General features: G+C 65.7%; 1 protein-coding gene across 3 annotated transcripts in view; it reads right to left on the bottom strand.

The window, feature by feature from the left end:
• The window catches only part of SHANK2 (SH3 and multiple ankyrin repeat domains 2), a 303870-nt gene that overhangs the window by 121864 nt on the left and 168695 nt on the right, over nucleotides 1-13311 (bottom strand). For all 3 annotated transcript variants that reach the window (XM_036220412.1, XM_036220411.1, XM_036220413.1), the window contains one exon: nucleotides 2744-2819. In XM_036220412.1, the coding sequence (XP_036076305.1) occupies nucleotides 2744-2819 (76 nt within the window). The remainder of the gene's footprint in view (nucleotides 1-2743; nucleotides 2820-13311) is intronic.

Here is a 13311-nt window from a genome sequence, read left to right on the forward strand (position 1 = left end):
GGTCTTGTGCTAACCGAGGTAGCATCACCGACCGATCGCGGGGCCGAGGGGCAGTCTTCCATGTGGACTTCCCTTCCCTGCTTTGGCGTCGCCTTCCAAGTGGAAAACGGCGCCGAGGTCTAAGGTCACCAGGAGGGCCGCGGTCAGCGCCAGCGACGGGAAATTAACAAATGGCGTAACCAGGACTCTTACTTCTTTCACGTCACACCTCGTCGCAGGGGCCACCGCTGGCCGGACTCCTTCACAGGGGGCGTCGGGGCTGCCCGCTAAGCTTTTACCCCGCACTGGAAGCTACGACTGGCTGGGTGTGGCCAAGTGGCCCTGCCTCTGTGGTCCACATCCTGGCGCCAAGCAGGCGGTCAGCGCGCACAGCGCAGAGCCGGCAGGGACCTAGAACGTCGCCTGTTCCGACCTTCCATGACGTTCCGGCGGCACACTGTGGGGACACTCCGGTGGCGGGGGGCTCGCCGCCGCCTCACACGGCCCCGTCCGGTCGCCGAGCGGCAGCCGTGCTCTCGCACGCCTTCTGCTGGCCAGGCCGCGGCATGGCTCCCGGAAGCCACTCGCCTCTGAGCACCCTCTGTGAGCTGCGCTGGGGGCCAGGCCATGTCACAGCATGCCTTTCAGGGCCAGAAAGTGGGCGACCTTAGTGAGCTCTGGACGGTCGGCAAAGCCCCCGGGAGGCGGGCCCCGGCGCCCCAGCTGGGCGCGGGATGCCTGCTCCAGCACACCTCGTCTATGGGAGAAAGGGGGTCAGACAGGGGGCACCCTGGGCCAGCTGTAACCGGCAGCGCCCCTCCTAGGCACGCGCCCCAAAGAACCGCGACGCTCACCCACCCACGCCCACGGCACAGTGTTCGCAGCAGCCCACAGGAGGGAGCCACTCAAGTGACTGGCGACGGATGAAGTGGCCGAACCAAACGTGGTCTGCGCAGACGCGGAAGGACTCTCGGCCTCAGAAAGGGAGGAAGCGCTGACAGCGCCACGGCGCGGGCGAACCTGACGGCACCGTGCCGAGCGACGTGAGCCGGACGCTGGGGGACAGAGCCGCACGACCCGACTCTGTGGGGCAGCTGGGGAGCCAGGCTCACAGAGACAGGAAGCGGGCGGCGGGGCCCGTGGGGGCCTGGGGCGGGGGAGGAGACCGAGTGTTGGTGGGGACAGAGGGTCAGGTCGGGAGGACGGAGGGGGCCTGGGGATGAGGTGGTGGCGGCTGCACGCCCACGTGACTGTTCCACGCCGCTGAGCTGTGCGCGTAAAGACGCTCGAGATGGTCAGCTGTGCCGTGCGCTTTCTGCCACAGTAGAAAAATTGGGGAGAGGAGGAAGACTGGGGCACGGATGCGCGCTGTGGCGTGGGCCCCAAAAGCAGCCTCGGCGGGGAGGCCGGGCACCGCAGGCCGCTCTGCGCGGCTCCACCTACACGGGGCGTCTGAGAGCAGCAAGGTGAGTGCCAGGAGGCGGGCGCGACTGCTGACGGGTGAGGGGTCTCCCCGTGGGGCGACGAAAGCGTTTGGGACCAGACGGAGGTGGCGGCTGCCCAGCATTGTGCACGTACGAAATGCCGCTGAACTGCGCCCTTTAAGATGGCGACTATAGGTTATGTGAACTTCAACTCAGAAAAACAAACAAGCAAACGAGACCGGGTTAGAGCCCTCGCGGGCAGGTGAGCGCGTTTGGAGACCGGGTCCTGGTGGGTTGAGCCCTGGGCGGGGTGTCAGGATCCTCCCCCAGCCGGGACCTCTCTGGGGGAGATGGGGCTGGCGGGGTTCTCAGAAGGGGCCCCGTGGATGCCCATCCAGCGGGGCCGGGAGCAGCACCCTCACAAGCAGCCGGACACACGTCCTCTGTGGCACAGGCTGATGTCACCGAGCTCACACACTACACCCCCCGGCCGGGTCGGGGACGGGTTTCCACACACCTGCGGCCCCCATGGAGAGAGACTTGCGTTATCACAGAGGCAAAGGGACAGATCACCCTCAGGCGTAGGGACGATATGATCGGGAGAGGCTGACGTGGAAACAGGGTCGCTGGCCAGGACGGCCTGTCATTCCCCGGGGCTCCGGAGCCACTGCTCTAAAGTAGGACACAGCCCCCCGCCCAGCGGGACCTGGGCCGCCTGCGCCTCCCAGTGTGCAAAGGAGGAGACGCCCTGGGGCCCTGGGACGCGTCCTCCCCAGGTGGTCCCTGCGGGAAAACTCGGACACGGCCCAGGCGGCACCGGAGGTGCGAGGTGCGCGGTGCCAGGCCCCCTGCGGGGACCTGGCGCCCCTCTCGAAAGCGGCCAGAAGGAAACCGCGCTCAGTCTCTGTCCGTCAAGGGGAACGAGCCTCTTCGTCCAGAACCCTCGGCTCAGCGGCAGGAAGGAGCGTGGAAAACGCAGACGTGGCGCCAACCCCGAGCTGCGGGGTCCTGAATGTTCCCGGGGGTGGGGGGCGGTCACTGCGCCGCCTTCGTGCTGCCTCAGAGCCCGGGGCCAAGGCCAAGGGCTGCACCTCCGACGTGCGCGCTGCTCCCCCTCAAACAGGGCCAGGCGCTGCCAGGCCACCCCGCAGCTCACGGCAGCCCGACCCCCAGCTGCAGGCGGCATGGAAACCACCCCCCATGTGCAGGGGGTCATGGGGGACACACGGGAGGAAGCCAGCCGTGGGGTTGGAGTGCGCCACGCGGGGTGGCCCAGGGCCTTGGCAGCACCTGCGTGCACCTCTGGCCGGGGGCGGGGCGCAGGAAGCAGCACATCTTACCTGGAGGCATCGAAGCTGTCGTACGAGCCGACCGTGTAGTGCCGGAAGAGCTTCTTGCTGCGGTCCGTACGGGCGTCTGCACAGGGAGGGAAGAGAAACACCACTCAGAAAAGTCACCGCCCCGACGCCGGGACCACGCGGGGCCGGCCAGCCTCTCGTCCACCCGACTGATGAGGCGTGAGACCTGCCCTCCTGGGGAAAAATCTGGGAGGAAGACGAGACCTGGGCCTGGGGCCCCGACTTTGCAAAATTTGGGGTACACATGTGAGCCCCAAGGCTGACTCCTGAAGAGTCAGGGGCTCCGTTCCAGAGGCAGAGTCCTGGGGTGCTCGGCTCGCAGGGGACGCGGGAGGAAGCGCCCTGCAAAGAAGACGGGGCCGTGCAAGTCCAAGGTCTCGCCTGGGCGGCAGTGGCCTGCTTGGCCGTGGGGCCCGAGCAGCGGCCTCAAGCCACGCTGCTGAGGCTTGCAGCAAATCGGAGAACCACGGACTGCCTTTGGGGAAAAAACGTTTATTGTTATTTTCGATTATAGTTGCTTTCTCCTAAAATAAAAAGGGGACCCCCCCCCCCCGCCCAGCAAACGACCATGATTAACGTTCCTGGTTAGTAGGTTCTCTGCCACCTTACTCATCAGATTCAGCCGTAAACGTCACAGGAAATGACCCGGACGGTACACTTAGCTGTGACGGCTCGGGCCGCAGGGGAAAACCCCGCACTGGCACAGGCACGGCAGGCTGTGATTCGCTGTTTGCGTGTGTCCCCTCCCCCCGGCGGACTCTCCCGGACAACATCCTTCCTAAACCCCAGAAAAAACAGGGAGAAATGATGGACCGCCTTCTGGAAAATGGCCAGAAATCTCATTTAAGGCCCTGGAACCCTCCCTGTTGTCAGTCTCCTCGACCCCACATTCCAAGGCAAAAACGTCACTTTACTCAATGCCCGAAACACACGCTTTCAGTTCCAAAGTGGGCACACGCCGGGGCACTGAGAAGGGTCAGCGTAACACCCTTCGGCTGCTTTTATGCCCAGAGCCGGCTGGCTCAGCAAACACGCACACCCCCTTCCTATGCAGTGTGGGGTGGCCTTTGGGAGGTGAGGGGAGGAGTGGGGTTCAACTAGGACTACGTTTCCCAGCTGCCCTTGCACCCAGGCATGGTCATGTGACCATTCTCCACCAATGGAATGTGAGCACATCCCATTGCAAGGCGGGGGGTCCCTTCCAAGCTTGGCTTCTATGGAAGCCCAGGTGCCCTCCCCGCCCTTTCCTTCTGCTTCTCCCAGCTCTGAGCCGGGGCTCCTGGGCCCAACGGCATGGGGGGACCTCTGGTCTCTGCGCACTGAACTGGTAAAGTAAGAATTAAAGGTCTATCGCATTACGCTGCCCTCCAGGGGTTCATTTGTTACAGCGGCTGACGCAGCCTAACTGCCGCGTGGGTGGGGTCCCCTGTGGCTCGGCTCCCACCTGCCTGTCCACTCCTTTCCCGTCACGGTCCCTGGGGCTCGGACGATTCCCCGAATGGCCAGAACACTGTCACTGCTGTCATCGCTGCCAGTCACAGTGTCCCAGGCCCTGTTCCAAGCACCTGCTCCGTGGACACTCACAGCCTCCCAGGGGTGCACGCCGCTCCGCAGGCCTGACCGCGTCCGGCCAGGGCAGCCCCTCTGCCTTCCGCTTCCTTTCACGCCCCCCTCCACGTCCCCGCTCAGGACCCTGGGTGGCTGGCCAGCTACGTCCACATCTCTACTGACCGTCACCGTCATCCTCACCGACGTTCATTAAGTCTTTCCCCTGGGCCACGATTTGTGGCCATCTAGGCTCATGCACTCACTGGCCACAGCAGCCCAGTGAGAGAGATGGGACAACTGGACCCATTTTATCGACGGTGACGGTAAGGTTGGCAAAAGTCACACCGCTTAAGCGACAGGCCCAGGACGAAGACTTCAAGTGGCAGGCAGCGCCTTCGTGCAGGCTCAGGACCCCCAGACCACACGATCTGACCCCCGGAGAGGCTTCGAGGCCCCCGTTCTCGACGGCGCTCGAGGGCGGGCACCAGCCTCATTTCTCCGTATCAGCCCCAGCACCTGGCTCCTGCAGGACACCCCGTATAAATGCACACTGACCTAGCCTAGCCATTGTACAGTCAGCAGGTAAACATGCGCCACACACCATCAGTGTGGGCTGAGAACATGGGGCCCCTGCCAGGCCGGGCCCCGGTCCTGCCAAGCCGCAGGCTCCTCCCCTGTGCCCGGCACCTGGACCCGATGAGCCCAGAGGCTTTGTGCCCTCCTCCCCCTGCGTCCCGGTGGCCCGCGTCATGCATGTGTTCAATGCCAGTTGTCATTTACCAAGCCCAGCTGGGAGCCAGGCCTTGCGCTCCAAATGCAGATTGGGGGGCGGGGGGTCAGCTCTGCTCTCTGGGGGCGGGGCGAGGATGGGGCCCAAGGGCACCTCCCTTCCGTGGGAGAGAACACGTGGGCCAGGCCGGGCCAGCGCGGGGCCATCCACGTGGGGCCCCGTCGGTGCCAGACCCTGCAGGGGCAAGTGGGTTTGAGCCTCTTCGCGGGGTGAAGCAGAGCAGCTCGTGAGGCCGCTGAGGCGCCTCGGGCCTGGCTGCTCAGTGTCATTCTCACTCTCAGTTGCATCTGCTGCTTCGGCTCCACGCGGCAGCTTTGCCTGGTTGTCTAGGGAACTGCCGGGCGCGGACAGCGGACTGGAGCAGGGGCCTGGCCGAGGTCGGAGGTTCCGGGTTCTAGGAGTAGAGTGTGTGCAGTGAACGTGTGTGTGCATGTGCGCGTGTGTGCACACACATGTATGTTTACAAGGCAAAACAATGTTTCAGGAAGGGAGCTGCTTCTGGGGGAGGTTGGCTGGCCGGTGGTTCCGACTTGGGGACTTCACGGACCACGACAATTTTAAACAAAGGAGGGCCAGGGTGTAGAGCAACCCGAGACCTCCAGAGGTTTTAAATGGGCTCAGGAAGCACATTAGACAATAGTTATTTTATGAGAGGAAGGGGGCCTCAAGGAGTCCTATCATTTCTGACCACTTTGTGAGAAACTCCCATGGTGCAGGCCCTCCGCGTCCTCTGGCTTCCAGACACAGTCGCGCTTCTGCTCTGGGACACGGCCCCAAGGGGCAGGGAAGAGGTCCTGGGAGACGCCATCGCCGTCGGCCTCACCATCATCGCCGTCGCCACTATCATAACCACGACCACCATCACCATCACCATCATCATCGCCAAAGGTCGCGCGGCCCCCAAGTGCCAGTGTGGGCCTCTGACCCCGGACTCTGTGCCCCCACAAGGGGACGCCCGCCAGGGGCCACACCTGCTCTGTGTGCTTCGCCCGCGTGAGCCCAGTACTGTCCCTGTCCTTCATCTACAGCTGAGGCTCAGAGAGGTGGAGTGAGCTGTCTAAGATCGTGTGGCCGGGACGTGGCAAAGCCGCCGCACGGCACGGTCTCAGGGGTCACGCCTTCCCCTCTGGGCCTCAGGGGGCCTCCTCGCCCTCGCCATGCCCTGCGGACTTGGCCTTGCCTGGCCTCAGTTCCCGACCTGGGAACAGCGTGGGTGGCCTAGGTGACCTCGGGACCCATCCCCCACCGTTGTGGTGTGCACCTGACATCACGCCCAGGCTTGGCCCCTGCTGGTCCCCTGAGACTTGCTGTCATTGTGCGGGGAGGTGGGCTACCGGCTGCCTGGGCTGACCCCTTCCCAAGGCTCAGTGACGACATGCGGACTGGGCAGAGGTGAGGTCAGGAGGAGGCCCCAGGCCGGGCCAGCATCCTGTGGGTCAGTGACGGCAATGGGCTCCTCAGCTGGAACCCCAGCTGCTTCGGCAGCTTCCCTGGTCATGAGACGAGCAGCCCCTGCAGCCCCCGCCCCCTCCCCTCTGTAACGGGTGGGGGCGGGGCCCGGGTCTTGGAGCACGGGACGCTGCTGTGCCCGGCCTTGGCCCTGTGCCAGGGACGGCCCCGCTCTGCGTCTCTGCCTCTGCCCTGCCCTTGCCCAGCACTGGAGCCAAAGGGCAAAAAGAGCCACCGCATGCCAAACTGGGACCGAGAAGGTTGCTGTGCCGCTGTCACGACCCTCCCGGATGCCGCCGCCCTGCGGGACTGTGGTTAAGTGGGGCTTGTCTTCAGAACCCCACGGTGCCAGGGCCTGTCGAGGGCAGACGCTGGGCTCCCGCTGCCCGTCCCAGCACCAGGCCAGGGCCAGGCGCCCCGGCTTCGAGGTCCCCCGTGGCACACACCTAGAGAAATGGGCCTCGGGGGAATCTGTGGGGCGCGGACCCTGCTACTGCCGGACGCTGTCTGTCATTCTGACGGGTCTGCGGACACACGGAGAGGCTGCAAGCCCGTCCCGCCTCAGGGTCCCGGCTGCGGTCGGAAGTACCAGCGAGAACCCTCGGCCCCGCGTCTGGCTCCTCCCCACACCCCGTGCTGTCAGCCTCTGTCCTCCACCTGCGTGACGTGACCGGCCAGCCACAGCCTTTCTGTCCATGTGGAGAAGGCGTCCCTCTTCTCCCGGGACTGTGCCTTCCTTGGTAGATCTGGGAAATGCTTTCCCAGTCCCCTGCCCCACCTCCCCTACCCACCCCCCGCCCCGCCCTGGGCTCCAGTGGTTGTCATGGGAGCCTGGTGGGCCATCTCTCAGAAGGGCACGTGACCCCAGCTCGGACAATGAGGTCCCAGTCCCGTCCTGGGATTCCAGCTCCTGAGGCCACTGTGAGGGGGCAGGCTGCCTGAGAATGACCCGCAAGAGGACAGCACAGCCGCGGGGGCGGGCGAGGGAGCGAGCACCACACACAGGGACGCCCCAAGGACATGGTGGCATGCCCGCATGCAGCCGGCTGACTTTTCAGTTAAGCGACCAAATACCTTCCCTTTTTGGCTCAGGACAGTTTAGCTTTCCTGGTTTACAACACGAAAAGCTCTGAATGACACTGCGATTCACGTAATCACTCGTGACGCTGTGCGCACTGGCCAGCCAGCCACCGAGCTGTGGCCCAGGTGGGTGCAGGCACCGTGCTGGACGCTGGACCCCGTCGCCAGTGATGGCCCACGTGGGGCCTGCTGGCCACCTCCTGAGGTTTCCTGAGGTCTGGATGGCGATCGTGGCTTTGTTATGGAGCATGAGGTCCCCGGACATGGGCTGTGATCAGTTAGTGACTGTCACAGCACACCGCAGAGAGCACCGGCCTGCGAGTGTGGCCAGCACACAGGGGGACACGGGGCCGAAACTGGGGGTGGGGACAGACGAGCACAGGAGGCTCAGTGCCAAAACCTCAGCTGTGGCGGTCACTGAGACACCTTGCCCAACGTTTCTGGGCTTCTTCCCCTGAGCAGGCGGTCAGACGGGTCCTTGAAACCAGTTTTGGACAACGAGTTTTGAGAGAAAGTGACGTGCCACTTCCTGCGTGGACGAAACATTGCATTCCCCGTGCCAGAGTCCCCGCCCGCCACACGGTTTGCCCCTGGGTGTGGCGACCACACGCTGGTGACGCGTCCATCGGCGTGGGTCCCCGAGTGAGCCCCGGGACACCAGACACGCGGCTGCATGAGAAACGAAGCCCTGCGGCCGGGGGCTGCTCGCTGCCGCAGCTCCTCCTCGCTGAGGCGGGCTGACGCGGACCGCGCGGCCTTCTCTGTCACGTGAGCCAGTCGTACCACGTCTGCTCAAGCCCGACAGAGCCGGGCTTCTGTCACCAGCAACCGAGAGTTCTGCAAAGTACGGAAGGAACGACCAGACGAAAATCCAGGCGGAGGCCGCGTTCGGCCGCTGCTCCGGGAGAAGGCTCGCGCGCCCAGGAGAAAGTGGGAAACCACGGAGCGGGCCACAGAACGGGCCCGTCAGACACGGACAGACCGCGTCACAGCGGCGCGCGCCTCGTGCGCTTCGGACACGGAGGCCTCTCTGCTACGGTAAAGGAGGCGGACGAAATGCCCGACCACGAGGGAGCCATTTACTGGTCTGTCTCCCTAACCACGTAGCAGCGTCTTAAAGGCAAGAGCGCGGTGGTGCGCGGCCGGCCCACCTCCTGGGCTGGTGCCCGGCTCTGTGCCTCCTCGGCAGGTGGTGCGCCGCGTCTGGCCCCGCACAGCTCGCCCCGCACAGCTCGCAGGCCGGTGTCGCCCTCCCCCGCGTCTGAGTGGCCACCACCTCTCGCCTGGATGGTGCAGGAGCCTCCGGTCTCCCTGCCTTCACGCCTGCCCCGCCCCTTGGCCACCTACCCTTCACAGAGAGCCCAGAAGCAGCTTTCAGAACCCTCGGTCAGGCGACGGCACTTGGCTGCTTCGCATCCTCCAAGCTTCCCGGGGGAGTTAGACACACCCCACTGCCCTCCGACGTCGCCGGCCTGGCAGGACGGGGCCCCGCCCGCCTTTGCACCCCCGGCCCCCCATTTCAGTCAGTCTGCTGCCACCATCTCAGCCTCCCTTTGGTTCCTTGGACATGACAAGCTCATCTGCCCCTCGGGGCCTTCGCACTTGCTTGATTCTTTCTGGAATATTCTTTTTCTAGCTCGCGTTTTACTGCACGGCTAGGTCCTCAGCTCCCACAACGCGGCCGGGAGCATAGTAGGTGTGCAGTAATTACGGCGCAGCCGAGCGCGGGGATGAGGCCAGACGCCCTCGGACCCTCCGCCCCTCTCCAGTGCGGCCAGTGTCACGTGCTTGGGCCTGACTGACGAGGTGGGGGTGCGGCTCAGCAGAGGAAGCCACCCACCCTGCACCCCGAGAACCGTGCGCTCTGGTCCTGACCCCGGAGATGACCCCGGGGGTGACGCCGCCTCCCCGGCCCTCGCTTCTCTACTACAGACCGACAGGTGAATGACATGACCCCGGAGGCTCTCTGCCTTCCCAACAGGACGCGGCCGGGGGCCAAGCCCGCTTCGCGGGAGGGGGCCCCGTGCGGGCGCCCCGCACAGGCGGTGCTCGCGCGACACACCCTCGGAGGCTTTCTCGGAGGACGGCCTGGAAAAGCCTGCGCTGAACGAACCCCTAGAAACTCCGTTCCGAACGCCGCCGGCGACGTGTGAAAGGGAGCGACAGAGGGCCACGCCCGGCTCCGGGCTGCCGCGTTTAAAATCGCCCTTTACGCGGGGCCCGCGTGGCCGGGGGCGGGGGGCCGGGCTGGGGCACCCGGGGCGACCCCGACGGCCTCTGGTCCTTGAGAGTGACTCTTCTGGAGGAGGGAAGAAAATGAGCAGAGGAACGATCTCCACAGGGGCCTCGCCCTCCTCACTGTCTCGGGGCCCACAGCATAAGTCGTCCGGGAACACGCTTCGCAGGCGCGGCGAGCCACGGCCCCGGGCGGCGTTTCAACCAGGAAGAGCGCTCCAGGGAGTGCATCGCACGCACCGGCCCCTCTCCGCCGCAGCGGGGGGCAGAGGAGAGTTTAAAACCCAGGCACCGAGGGGGCGGGGGGTGGGGGGGGAGAGAGTCCTGGTTCACGTTGGGGGCCTGTGCCCCTCCTCCAGCAGTTCCCCGAGGTCAGGCCCCAACCTGCGCCCCCGTTTACCCACACATCGGCTGCAGGTGAGTCCTCAGGCACCTTCTGGGGGCCCAATATTGGCCTTGCAGGGGATGGGGGGCAGAGGCAAATAAGGACCCTGTTCTCGAAACGCACAGACAGGCCTCACACTACCCTGAACTCCGGCCAGACATCTTAGTTTCCTGCGAACTTAGAGGCCTGAAGCAACAGGAGCCTATCACCTCACAGCTGCACATGCTAAGTTAAGGCTCTAACTCGGTCCCTGGGCGGCCGCTCGGCCACTTGGTGTGGGCAGGGCTGGGGCCTGCCGGTGACTCTGCAGAGGACCCGCCCGGCTTTTCCAGCTTCCTGAGGCACCCACACCTCTTGGCTCCTGGCCCCTTCCTCCATCTGCAAAGCCCGCCAGGGTGGTCGGGTCCTCAAACCTGTAACTCTGATCTGAGCTTTGCGCCTCCCTCCCCCACGTCCCGGATAATCCAGGATAAACTGCCACCTTCGAGCGGGAGGGTAGCGTCTCTGATTGCACCTGAGACCTCGCTGGCCCTCTGCCGCACATCTAAGCGTATCCGCAAGTTCCGGGGCTCAGGACGCGGACGGCTTTGTGGGCCATCGTCTGCCAGCACACCCATGAAGAGACTGGTCCTCTAGGACGGCACGGCTGGGCAGAACTACCGAGACCCACACTAGTTAAGGAATGCGCAGATTTGCTTTCAGGTCACAAACCACATGAGTCAAAGAAAAACGGTTTTCTAGGAAACGCTCAGCTCTAGTTGAGACTCTGCTGGAATGACGGTACGCCCCAAGGTGGGTGCTCAGCCCCCCGACATGCCGGCCCCTCAGTGCTTCGAGGGAAGGCCCCTTTGCGCCGTGCCTGGCGGCCCTGCACGACCCCTCCTTCCGCTGACGGACCGGCCTGGCACGGCCGAGGGCCCTGCCCCGGGGGTCTGCAGAGCCACGCGCCCCGGGCCATGCTCTCGTCCCCCGCAGCGTCTGGAGCCCCGTGTGCGAAGCTGCCCCGGTGGACGACTGTGGCACAGCGAGCACGTGAGCCACGGGCCACTGTTCTCTCCCAGCTGCCCCCCCAGTGGGGCATGTGGGGCGTGTGTCATCTGCCCGCTTCGCCCTCCTGGCCCGGTGCCGGAAACACAGCCCTGGGCCTCACGTCTGGGGCAGGACCTGGTGGGAAGCGGCCGCAGGAGGCTCTTGAAATACTCGTGTGTTTTGAGTTCCCCTGAAGCAGGCACGGGTGCGTGTGGGCGCGGACCACGCCAGCCGCCACCAAAGCCGCGGGACGCAAACGCCCTGCCACCGCATCCGGGGGGGGGGGTGCCGACGGCGGCCGCTTTCCCTTCGAGCCCCGGAGAGCTGGGCTCTCGCCGCACGGCGTTCTGCTCCCCGGCAGCCCCGTCCGCTGCCGGCTGCCCTGAACACACCTACGAGTGAGCGCTGGTTGCTTTGCTGAGTTAACGGGACGCTGCCTCTGTAACTGTCACTTCACACAGCGACACGGCCTCCCGGGCACAGCTGCGTCCCCCCCCCCCCCCGGCCTGGAGCTAGCCCCGGGGCAGCGAGGTCTGGGTGCTGACCAGCCGAGGTCCACCAGCTCCAGCTCTACCTGCTCGGCCACAGCAGTGGCGGGCAAGGGGCACCAGGTGCGAGGGCAGTGGGCAGTGGGCAGTGGGCAGTGGGCTGTGGGCGGCGGGCTGGGCTCAGCAAACGGTCAGCAGGCAGGAGGACCCGGGGGTGGGAGAGGCCGGCTCCGAAGCCCGCCTTGGCGAGAGGACAGGGGAGGGGCCCTGGGCTGGGCACGTCAGCGCTACCACCACGTCACGCGTGACCTGTGGACACTTGCTCTCTGTCATCAGCATCGCGGGCGGCAGGTGGCCCTTGCCACGTGCCACTCAGTGCTCTGAGGGCCAGCACCAAGCCCCGCACGACCAGCAGTATTGTCCCTCCGGCACGGGAGTGGAATTGGGAGCCACGACGTTCAGCCAGAGTGGGGTCCCGCCCAGGTGACCGCACCCAGAGCAGGGGCCTGGGGCACTGGCCGGCACTGCCCGGCACGCCCGTCCCACAGAGCCGGCCTCCCTCCGGCCCTGCGTCGGCGGCTCACTTGGCAGCTGACTCGGCAGCTGCTCCCCAGCCCCCTCTGCCCCCCACGGAGAGAAACGCTGTCTCCCCGGGCTCCGTTCGGAAGCAGCCACAGGACTGGGTCTCGGCCCATGTTGGGGCAGCGGCGCCTGCTGGGAGGGGCTCCCCTTCTGGACCTGGCCCCTGTCTTCCCACCTGGGACGCGGAGCTGGCTCGGCCGCCACACCGCTGCCAAGCCAGCGCGAGGCCGCGGGTCGGGGGGCCCCGGGGGGCGGCACGAGCAGAGCCCTCCGTGTTTAGGTGCCAGTTCCAACTGCACAGCCACGTGTCACCCGGTTCAGTCCCCACCGGCCCCACGGCACGGGCACGGTGGTTACAACAGCCACAAAACGGGGCAACTGAGGCCCAGAGAGGTTAAACGACGTTCTCCAGCCCCACGGCCGTGAGCGAAGGAGCTGGAGTTCCCTGCGGCAGCCACGCCGGGTCCCGCTGCTCGACCCGGAGAACGCCAGGCAAGGCCGGGAGACGCCCGGGGGCGCCTGGCTCGGAGGGACGGAGCCCGATGCCAACCCTGGCTGTGACTCAGGGTCACGCACGCCACCAGGGACTTTTGAAAGGACGGACCTTAGAGTGAGTGGTTCCCTGTAGGGAAGCCTTTACGACAGTGACATCTGGGAACCCCAGGGAGCACGGGGAAAGCCTGGGGTCACAGGCTGTCCGGTTAAGGCCTCTGTTTGAGCCTGAGCCGAGCAGGGACTGGCCCGAGGTCACGCCACTCTGCTGCTCCTCACACCCCGCGGCAGACGCCCCTGCCCCAGCCCCCGACCTCGCGGCGGGGTCCCGCAGCCCCGTCTGGCGGCCCCCACTCGCTCCCCATCTCGTGCTCTCGGCCAAGCGAGGCGGGGACACGAGCGAGGAGCCAATTAGGCTCAGACCTGGCACTGCTTCCCCGTCCCCACCCCCGAAAGCAGCAGGACGCAGGAG

The sequence above is a fragment of the Rousettus aegyptiacus genome, unplaced genomic scaffold (assembly GCF_014176215.1).
Source record: "Rousettus aegyptiacus isolate mRouAeg1 unplaced genomic scaffold, mRouAeg1.p scaffold_m13_p_5, whole genome shotgun sequence".
In the NCBI taxonomy this organism is placed as follows: Eukaryota; Metazoa; Chordata; class Mammalia; order Chiroptera; family Pteropodidae; genus Rousettus; species Rousettus aegyptiacus.